The sequence below is a fragment of the Thamnophis sirtalis genome, unplaced genomic scaffold (assembly GCF_051295495.1).
Source record: "Thamnophis sirtalis isolate CommonGarterSnake01/CBP01778 unplaced genomic scaffold, rThaSir2_p1.2 scaffold_15, whole genome shotgun sequence".
Lineage (NCBI taxonomy): Eukaryota > Metazoa > Chordata > Lepidosauria > Squamata > Natricidae > Thamnophis > Thamnophis sirtalis.
In genome coordinates this window covers 44,293,884-44,313,027 of record NW_028261395.1, presented here as the reverse complement: position 1 = coordinate 44,313,027, position 19,144 = coordinate 44,293,884, and the positions used below count along the sequence as shown (strand labels likewise).

At 40.7% G+C, this 19,144-nt stretch overlaps 2 protein-coding genes across 4 annotated transcripts in view; one reads left to right on the top strand and one right to left on the bottom strand.

The window, feature by feature from the left end:
• Positions 1-1,434: 1,434 nt before the first annotated feature.
• On the top strand, positions 1,435-4,581 carry LOC148042596 (uncharacterized). The gene is made up of 3 exons (XM_087702451.1): positions 1,435-1,541; positions 2,831-2,972; positions 3,777-4,581. The coding sequence occupies exons 1-3, from the start codon at positions 1,435-1,437 to the stop codon at positions 4,020-4,022; spliced, it is 495 nt and encodes a 164-aa protein (XP_087558577.1). The 3' UTR covers positions 4,023-4,581.
• Positions 4,582-7,556: 2,975 nt separating this feature from the next.
• PRKCZ (protein kinase C zeta) overlaps positions 7,557-19,144 on the bottom strand; it is a 74,242-nt gene continuing 62,654 nt past the window's right edge. Inside the window, exons 16-21 of one of the 3 annotated variants that reach the window (XM_087702369.1) lie at positions 17,696-17,815; positions 15,291-15,370; positions 14,838-14,927; positions 12,108-12,223; positions 10,438-10,519; positions 7,557-8,395 (exon numbers count right to left, since the gene is read on the bottom strand). In XM_087702369.1, coding sequence (XP_087558495.1) covers positions 8,375-8,395; positions 10,438-10,519; positions 12,108-12,223; positions 14,838-14,927; positions 15,291-15,370; positions 17,696-17,815 — 509 coding nt within the window. In that variant the 3' untranslated portion in view covers positions 7,557-8,374. Of the gene's footprint in view, positions 8,396-9,235; positions 10,520-12,101; positions 12,224-14,837; positions 14,928-15,290; positions 15,371-17,695; positions 17,816-19,144 lie in introns of those variants that run through there. The other 2 variants (XM_087702370.1, XM_087702371.1) reach the window with 2 other exon arrangements.

The following is a 19,144-nucleotide window of genomic DNA, read 5'->3' as shown; positions in this document are numbered from 1 at the left end:
GAATTTTTGTTTCTATTGACCTTTTGTTTGGTGGTACTTTTAAGGGGCCAAATGTGAAGATTTCGAATTGAGTCTGGGTTTTGTGTGCTTTTCTATTTTTGTATTTTTATTGTACCTGGAGGTCACCGAGGACCTGTTGGATAGTGGTGGGGTAAAAAAATAAATAATATAATCAAGTAAAATCAAAGATAAAATGCTTGCTTAGCACTTTTGGTACAGTATTTCCATGTTTATATTTTTGTTTTAACCCAGAAAATGTTAGACTACAACAGGGCAAATGTCTAATAGATTCATAACATCATATCATACTATATATCACACCATAACCATATAGAATAGAATTAGAAATAATAGAAAATAGAATTAGAAATAATAGAGAAGAGAATAGAATTAGAATAAAATAAAATAGAATTAGAAATAATAGAGAAGAGAATAGATATATAGTATCGTATTGTATCATAAAATATATATACTATATTGTATAATATTTAATATAAAATAAATATTTATTGTCATATATATATATATATGTATGTATGTATGTATGTATGTATATATATATGTATGTATGTATGTATGTATGTATATGTGTACTTTATACCCTGTGTACTATATTGTAGTACTATATACTATGTAACTAATTTGTATTGTACATATTTCACTATAGCTTTACATACTATATATTACATAATTATTTTTATTGTATCATATATAATACAACATACTAAACTATATTATAACATAATATAAACCATTACAAACACACTGTCACTCATATTTATACACCCATACCTACACACACACAGGTACGTATACACACACACACACACATACACACACACATATACACACACACACACACATATATAGGTGTATATATACGTACCTGTGTGTGTGTAGGTATGGGTGTATATACATACATACATGTGTGTATAGGTGTGTGTGTAGGTATATATAGGTGTATATACGTACATGTGCATGTGTGCGTGTATGTGTATAGATCTGTGTATGTATGCTATAAACAGATGCAATATAAAATAAAATAAAAATGATGTTCTGTCATGGACAATTAATAGGATACTAAATATATAGTATAGTATAGTATAGTATAGTATAGTATAGTATAGTATAGTATAGTATAGTATAGTATAGTATAGTATAGTGTAGTGTAGTGTAGTGTAGTGTAGTGTAGTGTAGTGTAGTGTAGTGTAGTGTAGTGTAGTGTAGTATTGTATAGTATAGTATAGTATAGTATATAAAAACGGGGGGGAAAAGCTGAGGTAATTTTACCCCTCCCCCCAAAAAAGCCCCGCCCACCCGCCTGCCCAGCGCCCTCAGCAGGCTCCGCCCCGACCTCCTCCCGCATGCGCGCGCGCCCTCTCTTCCCGCCCTCGGAGCGGGAGGAGGGCTGGAGGGCGTGGCCTGGCGGAGGGAATGGCGGGGCTACCTGTGCGCGGCGGCGGGGGCAGCGGCGGCGGGGGCAGCGGCGGCGGGAAGCTGAGCCTGAAGCGGCGGCGGGAGGACCGCGAGGGCGCCCTGGGGTGAGGCGGCGCCTGGGCGCTCGCGGGAGGGTCGGGTCGGGTCGTTCTGTGTTTGAATTGAACGCATTTCATTTCATCTGCATGTCGCTTTTGCCAAGTGACTCGAGGCAACCGTGCAACCTGACCCTCCTTCCCTCCCCTATTTCCCCCATAACAACAACCCTGCGAGGTGGGCTGGGCTGGGGGAGAGAGAGGGACCGACCCAGCTGCTTTCACGGCTTGTTTTTCCCTCGGTTGGACACCTGGGGTTCCTCTCCTCTCTTCCTCTTGTTATTTATTCCCTCCTTTCTCTTTTTCTTTCCTTCCTTCCTGCATTTTTCCTTCCTTCCTTCCTACATCTTTCTTCCCTCCCTTTCTTTCTTCCTTCCTTTTATCTTTTTCTTCCTTCCTTTTCTTCTTTTTCTTCCATCACCTTCCTTCCTTTTTTCTTCCTTCATCTATCTTACTTCCTTCCTTTTTTTCCTTCCTTACGTCACCTTCTTTTTCTTTCTTCCTTCATCTATCTTTCTTCCTTTTTTTTCTTCCTTCATCTTTCTTCCAGTCTGTTTTCCTTTCACACACTTTTCTATTTCTCTTTCACTTGGATTCTCTCTCCACTTTTTCACTGTATTCCTTTCTTATTTCCACTTTCTCCTTCCTTCCTTCCTTCTCTTCTTTTTTACCTACCTCTTCCAGCCTTTTTCTTTCTTTTTCTCTTTCTTCCTTTCTTCCTTCATCTTCCTTCCTTTTCTCTTTTTCTTCCTTCCTTTTCTCCTTTTCATCACCTTCCTTCCTTTTTTCTTCCTTCCTTCATCTATCTTACTTCCTTCCTTTTTTTCCTTTTTTCTTCCTTCATTTTCCTTCCTTCCTTTTCTCTTTTTTTCTTCCTTATGTCACCTTTTTCTTCCTTCCTTCATCTCTCTTCCTTCCTTCATCTTTCTTTCTTCTGGTCTGTTTTCCTTTCACACGCTTTTCTATTTCTTTTCTCCTTTCTCTCGGTTCTTTCTCTTTTATTTGGATTCTCTCTCCACTTTTTCACTGTATTCCTTTCTCCTTATTTCCACTTTCTCCTTCCTTCCTTCCTTCTCTTCTTTTACCTACCTTCCTCTTTCAGCCTTTTCTTTCTTTCTTTCTTTCTTTCTTTCTTTCTTTCTTTCTTTCTTTCTTTCTTTCCTAGAATAACTAAACTTCTTGTTGTACAGTTAGTACAAGAAGGAAAATATTGAACTCTGTTTTACAAGCATTTTAAATGATAATCACTTTGTTCTGACAATGTGGACCTGTTAAAATTGTACCCTTCCCTTCGGTAGGACCACCAAAACCTCCTGGTTTGAAAATCAAGAGTTAAGTGATGCTGAAACTACATGGATTTCATTGCTCAGGACTGTGGATCCACATCTGAATCGATCAAGTTTAGAAAAATTTATCAAATTCCCAGATTTTCATCCGAAGGTATTAGAAGGCGGCAATGGATATGGTCTCAAAAGAGAATATTTATAAAATTAAGTCTTCCGTTTGCTGAATGTGGTCGTGTTTAAATGTCCAGGAAGTTAAAAGTTTATTTGTTGTAGAAAATTTAAAATATCAAATGCTTTACTACAGAGAGATACAAACAGGGCCGGGACAATAGGAAATTAATAAAGTTTCAGAAAATTTAAAGGTAAAGGTAAATGTTCCCCTTGCACATATGTGCTAGTCGTTCCCGACTCTAGGGGGCGGTGCTCATCTCAGTTTCAAAGACTTAAGAGCCCATGCTGTCCACAGATGTCTCTGTGGTCATGTGGCCAGCATGACTCAACGCAGAAGGCGCACAGAGCGCTGTTCCCTTCCCACCAAAGGTGGTCCCTATTTTTCTACTTGCATTTTTACGTGCTTTTGAACTGCTAGGTTGGCAGAAGCTGGGATAAGTCACGGGAGCTCACTACGCTACTCGCCACTAGGGATTCGAACTACCAAACTGCCGACCTTTCTGATCAACAAGCTCAGCGTCTTAGCCACTGAGCCACTGTGTCCCCTCAGACAATCTGGACAGAACTAAATCAGCCAACAGACAATTAAAACAGGATCTTTACACATCAAAACAAGTCACAATCAAATATTCAGGAATATTAGCTTTTAATTGCCTTTTAATTTCATTGGTGGAGATTTGGCCAAGGACCAGAACATTTAATGTAGCAAATGCTGGTCAAAATAGAGAAAATGTAAATTCGTATCGGCATTGCTGTTAAAATGCTGACCCTTTCTTTTCCGTTACAGAACTCTCCAATTGCAAATCCTCCACCGTGTCTCGAAACATTTAATTGCGGAACGAAGACATTTGAATGGGTCCCGTTTCCAGTGTACCGCAGAGATTGGAAAGCCGCAGATTCAGGAAGGCGTCAAAAATCTGTGCTGGAAAAAAACATTCCCGCAGGAGAAAATGCCCCAGATGAGGCAAACGAAGCCATTTCCTCAAAATCTCAAACGGCCAAAAGATATAAGGTTGGAGATACAAAAGAGTGACATAAAATATTCTCTTCAGCTGGAAGACGAAGGATTGGAGATGTATTACGCCACTCACCAAAAGTTCACCCAGACATTCTTCACTGACAAATATGTTCTGAACTATTCCCCCCCCAAAAAAAATTGAGTTTCAAAATTATGGAAAAAGACTCCTTTGCAGAGTGAAAGGTATGATGCAAAGATTACCATATTTTTCAGAGAATAAGACGCACTTAGTTTTTGGGGAGGAAAATAAGAAAAAAAAAATCTCCCTCTGCCTCCCAGCAATTTGCCTCTTTGCAGCAAACAGCAAACAGCCTGTTTCTGTTTCAGCACAGCCTGATTAGCACAAGCAGCTGATTGTCGATGATCAGCTGTTTCAGGCTGCAGGAATTGCCATAGCCTTTGTGTGCCCCATTTCCCAGGCGGCAGGGATTGGAATGCGCGGAAAACGGGGCATGCGGAGGCCGAAAATGCGGTGTGCGGAGGCTGATCCAACCGACAATCAGCTGTTTGTGCTAATGAGGCTGTGCTTAAGCTGAAACAGGTTGCTTGCTGCAAGGTGGAAAATTGCTCAGAGGCAGAGGCCAAAGGGTGGGGGCCGGTGGGTGGGCGGGGCTACATTCGGTATATAAGACCCCCACCCAATTTTCACCTTCTTTTGGGGGGGGAGTGTGTCTTATACTCCAAAAAATACGCTACTTCACAATAACTTATCTTTATTACCTCCTTGAGATGGCTGCTGTTTTTCCCATTGGTAGGCAAGAGGATCAGGGTGGCATATCCGGTTCACCGACAAAAGGGTGACCGACAAAAGCGCGCCCGACTAAACCGCGGTGACAAAACCGCGAGTTCTAAACCGCGTCGACGAATGAGCGCTGAAGCGCACCGACAACAGCGCGCCGACAGAAGCGCGCTCTAAACCTAACCCTAAACCTTACCTTAACTTAAATCGCACTTCTGTCGGCGCATTGATGACATCGCGGTTTTAGCGCCACGGTTTTGTCGGCACGCTTTTGTTGTGCGCGCATGTGTCGGGTCACGGGCATATCCAACTCATAATATTGCAGAACTTAAAATGTTTCAGTGAAATCTGATTTTAAGAAAAAAAGGCGGCTAAGAGCATCATCAATAAATTGGGGGAACGGGTAGGAATAAAATGAATGCTAATTGACTACCACGCGTTAGAAAGCAGGGTGTTAGGTGATAAATACCCAGTTTCACTGAAAATAAGACCCCCCCTGGATAATAAGCCCCAGCCGGTTTTTGAGTGTGTGCTAAAATAAGCCCTCCCCGAAAATATTGCAACACAGCCGCAACCATGAGATGACCACGCTCGCTGCCTCCTGCACCTCAAAAATAATAAGACCTTCCCGAAAATAAGGCCAGTTTTGGGGGGGAGGTCAAAAGAAAATAAGACCCTGTCTTATTTTCGGGAAACACGGTAGGTAGAAAATCAGTGATGTTCCCTGACAAAGGAACCTAATATTAAAATGTCTTGGAAATTTTTTTTTTATAATTTCAGCAGCTTTTTATTAGCATGAAACACGGCTGTGTACCTACTCAGAGTCCCCCCCCCCTCATTTAAATGCGAAGGGCAAATCTGTCCCTCCCTACAGAAATGTGAATGAATCATCAACCAGATAAATAGAAAACCTGTGAAGAATTTTTATAAGTAATAGGTTGGCATTAAGTGCCAGCTTTAAAAGCAGCAGGAGGGGCTGACTCATATTTTTCAATAATTTTTTGCAAGAGAATAAATGGAAACACTCAATTTTTGGAATGGATAGGAATTAAGTAAAAAAAAAAATTAGCCGGAGTTTTATATCTAGCCAATATTTTATATCCAACAATAGATTCAGAAGTTAGTCAACTCCATTTACCATGTGGCCCTGTTAAAAATCGAACAAGATAGTAAGATTTTTCTGTGTTAAACTAGAGTAAGAATATCATAGAAGAATGAGCAGTTACCTGGAAATATAATAGATTTCCGTATTAGGAGATAGTGATTTTATCTGCAGATCAAATTATCTCAATTGATTATACTCCAAACTGGGACATGATAATCATTTTGCTAAAAGCTTATTTGTAAAGTTTGTGTCCCGTTTCACGACTTTTCTTGACAGGTTAAATAAATCACTTGATTTGTTAAATTACTAACATGGTTTTTGAGTGAATCTGGCTTCCCCATTGCCTTTGTTTGTCAGGAAGTTGCAAAAGGTGACTCTGGGACACGACTACCGTCATAAATATGAATCAGTTGCTAAGCATCTGAATTTTGATCATGTGATCATGGGGAAGCCACAAATGTAAGTGTGGAAAAGTCTCATTTTATTTTTTTATTACGGTCACTAAACAAACTGTTCTAAGTCGGTTATATGTATAGTGAAATCTTGATGGGTACTTTGTTATGTAGGCTACAAAGGAAAGGTAAGTTTTCTTTGTAAATGTATCATGTTTTTCAGAGTATAAGACACACCGGAGTATAAGACGCACCAAGGTTTTGAAGAGGCAAATTTTTAAAAAAGTAGGTAGGTAGATAGAGAAGGGGAGAAAGAGAAATACAGTAGGTAGGTAAAGAGAGAGAGAGAAAGAGTAGTTAGGTAAGTAGGTAGGTAGATAAAGGGATAGAGAAATATATAGAGAAATAAAGTAGGTAGGGAGAGTGTGTAGGTAGGTAGGTAGAGGGATAGAGAGAGAGAAATACAGTAGATAGGGAGGGAGAGAGAGTAGGTAGGTAGAGGGATAGAGAGAAATAGAGGGAGAGAAATACAATAGATAGGGAGAGAGAGTAGGTAGGTACATAGATAAATAAAGGGGGGGAGAGAGAAATACAGTAGGTAGGTAGGTCGATGTTTCCAGGTGTATATATCCATGTGCTGGAGAAGGAAATCGCTGACAATCTGCAGCACTTAAGACTTTGTTTCTGCTGGCACAGCACTTAATCAATGTAATTCTCATCAATCAATTAAAGAGCTTTCCAAAAGGAAAAAAAAAGTTTTTGCACTCTGCAAACTGCCCCAAACCAGCCTGTTTCCCCCCCCCAACAAAGGCATGAATAGGGGGATGAGCAAAAAACGGGCCCGTTTTTTGTCAAAAAAAAATGGCATGCATAGCCTTATGGAGGCTTATAGAGTGCTGCTGGGGGTGTGTGTGCAAAAATGGCCCATTTTTTGCTCATTTCTGCCTTCCCCAGCCCCCAGCAGCTCTGTGAAAGCCTCCATAAGGGTATGCATGGCCATTTTGGTGAAGGGGGCAGGGCTTCGGGAGACAAAAAAATTGCTGTATTTGATGTATAAGACGCACCCAGATTTTCAGCCTCTTGAGGAAAAAAAGGTATGTCTTATACTCTGAAAAATACGATATTTCAATAATTTGGAGGAATTGAGTTTATATCATCAGCTTGTTGGAATTAAAAGGACAGGTGTCAAAAAAAATATCACAATTTTAAAGTATGGTTTCAACCTTAGCAAACTGAACACAGCTGCACTGACAGCTCTAATTTCATGCAGATTGAAATGTAAGCCCCTTTGCGCAGTTATAGAGAAATACAAATTATTGTAAAGTAATTAAGAGTTCATGTTTGAACTCTGTTTTTATTATAATAGTTTCTTTCCAGACAGTTTGAAGAGATCAACTCTGAAGAAATCAAATGGAACAGAAAACATTTCGTGTGCAGGATGTATGGAACTGAAACATACTAATAAAACATTGTAATCCATCTGAAGAAAGTCTATTATTTTTGCTTAATGAAAACAGTCGGAATATTTTCATTAAAGTCTTTAATAGATGTGCAAGAATATAAATGATCTTAGCTGTTTTAACTGGTTAGGATACCATCTTTTTTTTTGCACAAATAAAACTGGCCAAAGATCTCAACTAGTTAATTATACAAAACTACAAGAACATATTTTACTGTTTTACAATCATTAAATTAGCTAGAGTGTTTTCATTTACATTTCATTTACATACTAAGACAATGATATCGTCACCAGCTCCATTTGCAATATATTAAGGATTTTTTTTTAAACCACACACTTAATTACATCCTTCATTTTTCTTTTTAATTTATAAAACAAGAACTTTATATAAAAAAATTTCCCCTTCATCATGGACAGAACATTATACATTGCACACGAGCAGCAGCAATCGACTTTTTAACCAGTAACTTATTTGGCAACACAGCAACATTGTAAAATGCCTTAAATTGTAAATAAATCAAGGACTTGGTTTTTTTTTTAATGATGCCTGGGACCAAGTGCGTATCTAGTCCTGCTTTGATGTTTGGACAGTTATACCAAGTTCGGAGCAAAAGTATTCTCACGTTTTTTTTTTTGCCTCCATAATCTGATGGCATCGGATCAGTCACATGCCTACAAAAACCAGCTGCTCAGCTGTAAATTGAAGGGGAAAGAGAGGGAGGGAGGGAGAGAGAGAGCAGTGAAGGAAATACTGAATTTGTCGCTGAGAAGAAGGAGAGGGGAAGTAGGATACTCATTTTCAAGCTTTGCTTAAAAAGCAAAGTAGCTTGGTTATTTAAATCCCGAGCACCACGGAGGAAAAACAATAATAGTCCTAGCTGGATAAGTGCTGGTTAGAACAGACTTAAGAATCTTGCTGGAAAACAAAACAGCCGAAATTCCAAGAACTCGGCCTGGGAGTGCTAGCGTTTTTGTTATCGTGTGTATGTGTGTGTGCTTTTAATTAGCGGCCAAGCTAAGGGGAGAATCCAAAAACGAAATTTAACGAAATGGTTCTTGGCCAGATTTATCCACCTTCCAGATTTGCCCATCTTAAATCTACGAGCATCTTATGACTGCAAATGCAGGTAAGGTCTCCTGCACAGCAACCAATGCAATGTTATATATCCTGAGAAATCCTAGACGGAGTTATTTGATATCTATCAAGTCATGACGTTAATGGGATTTTTCACCCCCTATCTGTCGTCATAATGGATCCCGTAAAGTCAATCTGATTTATTTTCTTTTTTTAACCTTATTCTCAAAAACTGCAATGGACCCAACAATATTCAGAAAGGGCTACGGTATTAGATTAGCAATAATGGACTGGTTCAATCTGAATTTTCTTTCAATCCCAAAAATTGACAAGCAGTTATCTCGATGAAACACCCCACAGTTCTCCAAAAAAGGAAATAATGGACATTTTTATATCCAGGTAATATTTTTTTAAAAATCTGTGGTCGCCTTTCCCATCACTGAGTTGCTTTTTTGTTAAGTGTTTCATTTACCATGACAACCCCTGGGAGAACTAAACATTTCAAAGCAGTTGTTTTTAAGTAGGAGGTGTGCTTTATCAGAAAAATATGTATGTTGATGGATATCCTAGAATTCTTTTTTTTTTTTCCCAAAAATTTTTTTTTAAGGCTAAGATCTATTACATTTCCATTGTTCCTTTTGAATATTGCATTGATAAAAATATTATTCAAAAATCTAGTATACAACATAAATCATTGTAGGCACTGCTCAAATATTTTCATAAATCCACCATGTGCAAATTTAAATTTTCTGATGAGATTTTGGTAGTATATATATATATATATATATATATATTTATATATATTTCTCCCACGTTCAGCATAATCCAGAATGTTTTAAGATGCTAAATTGTAATTTTTGGAATTGTTATTGCTAAGATTCCTGTCCATTCTGAGACCATGATTAATATTAGATAGCAGCTGTTAGTTGTAGGTTCCATGTGTAAAATACTTTTTCTTTTCTTTTCAATAACCAGAAACTTCACAGGGTTCCTCAAATGTTCCAAAAATGGAATAATTTAATGTAGATTATCCATTTAGGCACTTAAAATACTGTACCCAAATTTGTTAACGTTGCTAATAAAACACAACCCCATTTCTATTTATTTAGCAAGTGTGCGCATACATGTGTGCCTACCCAGATGTGAATGTACACACACACATACAGACCCACGCACACACTGAGACACATAGGATAGGTACCACTTGTGAGAAAAGGCATCTAAAGTTAAGCTTCAACACCACAAGCAATTGTATTCTGGATGTTTGACTGTTTTATAGGAGGCTGTTGCATGGAAAAAGGTCCGTTAGAAGTTGGTCTACTTTCAACGTGATCTGGAATCTCTCCCCTAAGGATGCAACAAACCATCATTGAACCCTTCGTTGAAGCAGGCACGGAGTGCAGAATCCATGAAGCTAGCTCCGCCAGTTTCCCCCGGACTTAAAAAAAAAAGAAAAAAAAAGAAACAGGAAGCCGCCCCCCCGAATCACGTGATCTTGGTTTTTGTCAGCGGCCGTCTTATCATTTGGTCTCCATTCAAAACCTTATGGTGGCCCCGCCCCAGCCTTGCATGCATATACTGTAGTTCAGGATTAAATGTCCAAGTGCATTCATTATTATTATTATTATTCTTTTGTTCTCTCTGTGCCTCTTTCTCATACCGTTTCCTCGGTCGATAGCATCAATGGGTTAATATATTCAAATCCTTCAAACTCCGACTGGTCTATTCTTTTTATTACATCCCTGGGGACAGGAAGAAGAAAGAGGAGAAGAATTAACGCTCGTCTGTAATGTCTTCTCCAAACCAGTGGTAGGATTCAAAAGATTTTATTACCAGTTCTGTGGGTGTGGCTTGGTGGTGTGGCAGGGGAAGGATACTGTAAAATCCCCAATCCATCCCCACTCCAGGGGAAGGATACTGTAAGATCCCCATTTCCTCCCGATCAGCTGAGACTCAGGAGGCAGAGAATAGATGGGGGCGGGGCCAGCCAGAGGTGGTATTTGCCGGTTCTCCGAACTACTCAAAATTTCCGCTACCGGTTCTCCAGAACTGGTCAGAACCTCCTGAATACCACCTCTGCTGCAAGCTGAATAGGCAAATCATGGTCAAAATGAACAGGAAAAAACAACCCACATTTTCTTTGCAATAACCAATGTTTGTGGGTCTGTGTGCTTTTGGCTAAGCAGTAAGAAGGGTGGGAAATACAGATGGTCCTCAACTTGTGACCACAATCAAGCCCAAAATTCCTGTTGGTAAGCGAGATGTTAAGCGAGCTTTGCCCCGTTTTACCATTTTAAAAAATACCACAGTTGTTAACGTGAATCACTGCAGTTGTTAGAAGTTAGTAACATGGTTGTAAAGTGAGTCGGGCATCCCCTTGCTTGTCAGAAGGTTGCAAAAGGGAATCACGTGACCTTGGGGTACTGCAACTGTCACAAATATGAGTCGGTTAGCCAAAGGGTCTGAATTTTGATCATGTGACCATGAGGATACTGCAACGGTCATGTGAAAAAATAGTTGTAAGTCTTTTTTTCAGTGCCGTTGCAACCCCAAAGGGTCACTAAATGAACGGTTATAACTCAAGGACCACTTGTAAAACTCAGGAAGTACAGAGAGAAGCATTTAGAAAAAGCAACAATTCCCAAAACAAGGAACAGGAGCTCAATCTTTCAATCTTTACAGTTAAGGTAATTGTTGTGGGCCGCCGTGGCCAGCGGAGCTAGGGGCAGGCTCGGATAGTGAGGAGGTTGGGGAGGAACATGGGCCAGTCCTGGAGTCTGGGGAAGGCTCTGTGTCGAAGGCAGAGATGGGGCCAGGGCCATCCGACAGTTATCAGCTGCCTCCGGAGTCGGATATCAGTGGGGCAGAAAAACAGCTGGAGCCTGTTCCCGATGTGCGCATGCGCAGGGCTGCCAGGAGAAGGGAACCGCTAAAGAAGGGCCGACTCAGGAGTAAAGGCACAGGTGGACAGTGAATGGCCCCTCCCATAGGGAATAAAGAGCGAAAGGGGAGGGGAGTTTGCAGGGAGAGGAATTCCCTTTAACCAAAATAAAAGAGGTTTTATTGGGACGAGGAGTCTGCTTCATGATCTTGGGAAGCCCAGGTCAGAACAAAAATATTTAAGGTGGACAGCAATCTGTCCAGGGGGTGAATCAATTCCACATTGGGCAAAGTTGGGACTAGAACAGTGCTTCTCAGCAGTTGCTGGCTGGGGAATTCTGGGAGTTGATGTCCGCGCAGTTTAAAGTTGCTAAGGTTGAGAAACACTGCACCGTGTAACCCCAAAGTTCTTTTCCCTTCTTTGATTCAAGGCTAAACAATGACACTTACTCATCATCTGGAGTTAACTGCACAGGTTCACTGGTGAACTGGGTATCAAAGTTATCCAAACCATAATCATCCGTGATCTGAGGCTGAAATGGTGGGGTGGCCTGCTTCTTTTCCAGCTGAGTTGAGAGCAAGGAGGGGAAAAATGAGAGAGACAGAAGAGAGGAAATGATGTATTGTTTAAAAGACACTAAAATTCACACACACACAAACGTTATAACCACAATGTAATCAACCAAAGAGGCATTTCCAAGGCCAAGGTTGGCCATTTTCTATGTTTGTCCGTGTCTTCTGTGGACCCTTTCGGGTCAAGGTGGAGAATGAGCCAGAAACAGGCTGTGCCTCTCAGAGAGACAGAAATGTAGAACTAACTGCTCAAAAGAGAATTTTGACATCTCACAGTCTCGGGGTTTCTACCTTCCTTTTTCCCATGACACATTTTGAGTAAGTACCAATATGCATTTTAAAATGTTTCAATCGTACTGAGGTTCCCTAGATACTACTATGTTTTCCCCGAAAATAAGACCAAGTCTTATTTTCTTTTGAAACCTCCCCCTCAATATACTGCATATTTCAGAGTGTAAGATGCATCGGAGTATAAGACGCAGCAAGGTTTTGAAAAGGCAAATTAAAGAAGTTTTTGCACTCTGCAGACCTCCCAAAAAGGGCCTGTTTTTCATGAAAAATTTTGAGCGTTCCTCCCCCCCCCAAAAAAAAGGGCATGAATAGCCTTTAGGAGGCTTGGAGAGTGCTCCTGGGGGATGGGGGGGAATGAGCAAAGAACAGGCCATTTTTAGCAAAAATGGGCCCATTTTGTGTCAAAAAAAGGGCATGAATAGCCGTTAGGAGGCTTATAGAGTGCTCCTGGGAGCGAGGGGGGGGGAGTGAGCAAAAAATGGCCCATTTTTCACTCATTTACGCCCTCCCCAGCCCCTAGGAGCATCCTGAAAGCCTCCTAAAAGCTCTGCACAGCCATTTTGGTGAAGGGGGTGGGGTTTCGGGAGGTAAAAAAATGCTATATTCAGTGTATAAGATGCACCCAGATTTTCACCCACTTTTCTGAGGGAAAAAGGTGTGCCTTATACTCCGAAAAATACGGTTAAGTGCATCCGTGAAGTCGAAAAACTACGTGAATCCATCGTGTAATTTTTAAGGGGCCTTGAAATGGGTTTGTGCAGGCTCGGGACTAAGGTTGCAAGTCTTGCCAATGCTGGTGTGTGTAATTTGAGCGAGTGAGAAAGCCTCCGTGGACGTTTGTCATTTTGCACCTGCTGACTTTGTCTGTCTCCGGGGTGGGGGTGGGGGTGGAGCAGTGGCTGTCCTGTTTTTACCCTTGAAATACGGTGACCGATTCGGGGTCATCCAAGGAGTTCCCCAGCTGAGGGAGGATCTGTAAACATGGGTTTCTCCTAAGCCTATCTAGGCACATGACGTTGGCTTCTTGTTGACCTCCTATCAAAACTGGCTTTGAAAGAGGGCGGGGGGGATTCGGATCCTTCTTATTCTTGGACTCCACACAAGCAAAAGGCACCAAGTGGGGAAGAAATAGCTTAACGATGGCTTGATGCCACCTCTCAGCAGCATCAGCTAACAAAACAGAAAGCACACAATAATTCTGATTCTGCACCAGCTTTAGATCTTCTCCAGTTGTCTTAGAAAGTCAGGTGCCATCCCAAAGCAGATCTGAGGGGATAGCAAACATCTTCTTAAAAGCCACCAGAAGTTGTGAAGTTGCTCCAACACTGGAGGTTTTTAAGAAGATGTTGGACAGCCATTTGCCTGAAGTGGTGTAGGGTTTCCTGCCTAAGCAGGGGAATGGACTAGAAGACCTCCAAGGTCCCTTCCAACTCTGTTATTCTATTCTATTACAGAGTGTGGCAGGATGGGGAATAGAGGAATGAGAAATTCCCACAGAAGGAGGAAGAAGTAGGTCTCCTTTGGGAGCTGGTTGTATGGATATGCAAAGATTTAGGTTGGTCTATTATGGGTCTAATGGAGCTACCATCATGATAAAACTAGACTGGACATTCTGCATTATGGTGTACTGTATTATGGTTTATTCAAAATGGCCACTGTAAACCTGATGTAGAATGTTGTTTGAACCAAGTTATAGTTCCTCACTCATTCTATTATGGTTTATGTAGAATGTTGTTTGAACCAAGTTACAGTTCCTCACTCATTCTATTATGGTTTATGTAGAACGTTGTTTGAACCAAGTTATAGTTCCTCACTCATTCTATTATGGTTTATTCAAAATGGCCATGGTAAACCTGATGTAGAATGTTGTTTGAACCAAGTTATAGTTCCTCACTCATTCTGCTGGGTCACCAATGATTCTAATAGTTACACTTGCTTCTTGAAGTTCTCACACAAATGATGTAATCCACCTTCACGGTAGCAACAGAGGTGATGGTATTATGATCAGTGGTGGTAACCACTTACCTTCCCTAACGGTTTGCAAATGTGAGCACCTGCTCCTTCCTTCCACACATGCGCTTTGTCTATAAAAAAAGGGCCTTAATAGGATGCCGTAGAGCTGGGGCAAGTGGGCGGGGCAACCCGCAATTTCCACTACTGGCTCAGGCGAACCGGTAGAATATCACCGATTATGATACCTGTGACATCACTTGCCCCTCCCATTAAAGGACACGCCCCTTAGCAGGTGCAAAAGAACAGCTCAGACACACAGGCACAAAACCGAAGGGGGGAAAAAGGAAAAGTGAAATGCTTTACCAGATCCCAGTCTATGCTGCGAAAAAACGTGTGTGACTTGATTTCAGAAAATCCTGTTTGGGCTTGGCATCCGAGTCTCTCTTTGGGATCCTAGAAGGAAAGATAAAATTAATTTTCCCACGATTGTATTTAATTGACAGGTTTGTGAGGCCGAAAGACAAAGAGTCTTTAAAAACGAATTTGTAAACTTTATAAAATAAATCACCAAGTTCATCTTAACCATTCTGTCTCTCTATATTTTCACTTTACAAGTTACAGAATAGAATGTGGAAGGATTCTCTTAGTGTATTTTTCCCTAGTTTGAACACTGTTCAAAAACAATGAATAGGTTTTATTGTTTTTAAGGTTTAATGAATAAACCACAGGGATAACAGACGGTACTGAGAGCCAAAAAGTGCTTTTGTGCTTAATTTGCTGGGGGGTGGGGGTGGAGACAAAACATTGTAGACCTACCTTATTTAAAAATCCTTTCAAAACATGAGAGGCCTTAACAGAAAGGAATCTTGGAATTCGGATTGGTTTTTCAAGGATAACTGTTAAAAGTTTTTGGAAAGAGAAAATATTATATTCCCCAAAACATCAGTACAGTAATCATTTTAAATCTGTGTTAAAATGCAACACAATTTCCTCTCCACCCCTGCTTAACAGAATGTCAGGGTTCCAAATAACATCCAAAAGTAAATCAGAGTCCAAGGCAAAATATTGCTCAAAGTTCCAATTTATTAAGAGAGCCATGTTGGCACATCTGGGAAAACCAAAATCTGAAAGCTTCCCGGTTTTCCCCACCCGGTTGAAAGTTCAAGATCTTTGCCCCACACCCACAAGCCCATCACATGGTCCAATGTTCCACTACCGCAAAGACAGATTCCTCCCATCCAGTTCCGGCCAGGTGCCGAGACAAAGATGACCTTGGCTTTCTAAGAAGAATGTTATTATGGCTACATATCACCCCACTCCATATAATCCCCCCTCCCATTTTCCCACAGAAGAAAGTATGGCAGGCCTGAAATCTAAAAAGAAAAGATGGCTTGTAGGCAGGACATCAGGATTTTGTCAAGCACTTCAGTAGGAGACTCCCTTTGAAGTCAATGCAGAACCCAAAAACTAAACCATAAACCGGGTACCTCTCTTAATTAAGGGGACTCTGCCAATGTTAGCACGTTAACTGTAAGTTCTGAAGTAACTACGATACACAGGCTCACACTTCCCTCCTTGGCACAGTTCAAATGCCAATTCTGCTCAGTGATCTTTCCAGAAATTAGCAAAATGTAGGGACAGGATGTCCTGAATAACCTTCCCTATGAAATATAGAAATCCTCGGTGCTAAATAAAGAATATTCCGTATTAAATCAGTAGCTGGTGTGGTGTAAAAGATGGAGTCTTGACAGCAGACAATTCTTGCCTTTCATAAGGCAATTTTCTATCTGTCCTTCAATTTCATTTCAATGGGCATTAGGTACGCCAGCTGGGTGTATGATTTTGGCCTGATTCAAGATATTTTAACAACCATATAAGACAGGGGTCACCAACAGAGGTGGCTTCCGGCAGCCACTACTGCTGGTTTGCTCATGGGCACGCGGTGCGCTTGATGTGCGTGCAGGCGCAATACAATAAAAATTGTTCTGCACAAGCGCAGAACCAAAAAAACAAGATGTTGCTGCCCGGAGAACCACGGTGTGGCAGGCCTGCTGCCAGTTCTAGTGACCCAGGCTGCCAAACCACTACCGGTTCAGTCGAACCGGTCCGAAATGGTAGGAACTTACCACTGGTCACCAACCTTTCGGACCTCAGGGATCACTAAATTCGTAATTTTAAATCCGGTGGACCATTAACATGAATTAATGACGGGATGGGGTCCTTCAGGCACTTAGCTTGGGCGCCTGTTAGCAGAAAGAAGCGCCCGGGGGTCAACTCTAGCTTTGCTATCCATTGCAGTTGGGAATCTCGAATACAGCCAAAATGAATGTTTGTCTTGTAGCTAGCCCGGGCGCTAAATTGGCCCCCTGCAAACTCTGTGTTTCAAGGAGCCCGGCTGAAGTTTCGCGCACCTCTCACTGAAGTGCCTGGACTCCCAGGGAGGGGAGGGAAGGGCTGGAGCTACTAAACAGGCAGCCAAGCTAAGTGCCTGAAGGACCCCATCCTGTCACTAATTCATATTAGTGGTCCCATCAGCGAGTGGGAGTAATTGCTTTGGCAGGCGGTAGTTTGAGGATCCCCGATTTAGGGCAATATAAAAAAAATAATGCAAAAATGCAAAGATTTTTCTGCGGACCACCAAAATTTTCTCACGGACCACCAGTTGGTGACCACTGATATAAGAGGTTGAGTTTTAGAAGAGGCTATTTATAGTTCAGGGTGTCTTTGGAGCTCTCTGAGCTTGGTGGCTTTCTTGCAAATGTTTCATTAACGTCGATAGCCAATATCATCAATGCTAGCTGATGAAAGAAAATTAGGTCTGAGAAATTATATATCAGTGAACTTGCCTAGCGCTGATGGTGTTATGTAGTTGGGTGATGAAACGTCTGCAAGAAAACAACCGAGCTCAGAGAGTCCCAAGGACTCCACAGGTTAAATTTTTGTTTTCCAAATAATTTTTATTCTCACAGATGAAGGCATACATACATACACAGGTCCCAGGATAACGTTGCAGGATCAAATCTGAGTCAGTCGCTGGGACCAGAGGTTTAGTCTTTAAGTTTTTGGACTCGTGCTGGAGCCCATCCCTAAACCTCTGATCCCAGTGACCAATCCAGATTGGATGCTGCAATTTTTATACTGCTCTTGAGTGAAACTTTATTCTAATTCTTAACACTCTAGTTAAATGTTGGATACTAATCTGTCGTTACATTAAAAAATACCTTGGAAGAGGTAATCTTCAGTGTTCATATCTGGATTGTCGGTAATGATATCAAAAGGAGATCTTCCTGCCATCATTTCAAACATGAGGACACCAAGGGCCCACCAATCCACACTGAATCCTGTAAAGAAATATTAGAAAAATGTGTTTTCAATAAAAGATTTCAGGTTACGGAGCTGACTGTTACTGCTTTAATATACAGAACAACACTTAAGGATTAGAGACATTGATTGAGATGGGTGGCTATAGAAAAGAGAGAGGGTTTTTTAGCATCAGATAAAGATATGGTTGGAAGAGATGTTAGATCAAAAGATAGATTTAAAACAGAACTATTCCTATTAGGAATAGTAAAAGAAAAATATAGTAAAGGAGTGACGTATTTAATGCTGCATGGGATAACCACAGCAAGATTGGTATATGCGCAAAATTGGGAAAAAATGAGATGCCCGCACCGAAAAAGAGGTAATAATTTTTTTTTTAATGTGTGCAGAAATGGACAGACTGACACTAGAAATCAAAAATAGAGACAAGACAGAATATTATGAAATTTGGAACAAAATGTATCAATGGTTGGAAATAAGGAAAAGGAGTCGGAACAGAATATTTTGGGGATTGTAGAATTGGAACTGGATAATACACAGATAAATCTATAAAGGAGGATAACGGATATGTTAATAAGATTAATGTATCTGTGTACAATAAGTAGAAACTGTATTTGTTGTTATGTTAAAATAAGTATGGAAATGACAAAGCCAGAAAGGTCGCTCTATGTCCAATGTTTTTAATGTTTATTCAATACAAAAAATAATTATAAAAACATTTTTTTTTAAAAGGAGAGAGAGAGAGAGAGGGAGGGAGGGAAGGAAAAGAAAGAGAAAGAAAGAAAACAGAAGGAAGGAAGGAAGGAAAGAAAGAAGGAAAGCAAGAGAGAAAGAAAGAAAGAAAGAAAGAAAGAGAAAGAGAGAGAGAGGGGGGATGAGAGAGAGAAAAATGATAGATAGAGATAATAGATGAGAGAGAGAAATGACAGATGATAGATAAGAGGGAGAGAGATAATAGATAGATATATATAGAGAAATGATAGATAGATAGGTAGGTAGGTAGGTAGGTAGATATATAGAAATTAGGGAGTCTTCAGAGAAGATTTTAGTGGTGTACAAGGGCTGCTGTGTTTGTGTGTGTAGTGGAGAACATAAAAACAACCAGAACAAAAAAATTAATTCAGATGTCCTGCACTTTTAGTTTGCAACAATGCCATGAAAGATTGCTTCAAAGCAACAGATAAATTTAAGATTTGGGAGGAGGGGGGGGGGGAATTGCTTAAAAATTCAAACCCAACGGCAACTGTCGATCCCGTAAGTAGTGTGGCTGTCAGAACTATCTCCAACCCAGTATCTTAATCCCGTTTTCTGACACTCAACACTTTGGCTTGTGAAAGGGCAATCAGAAC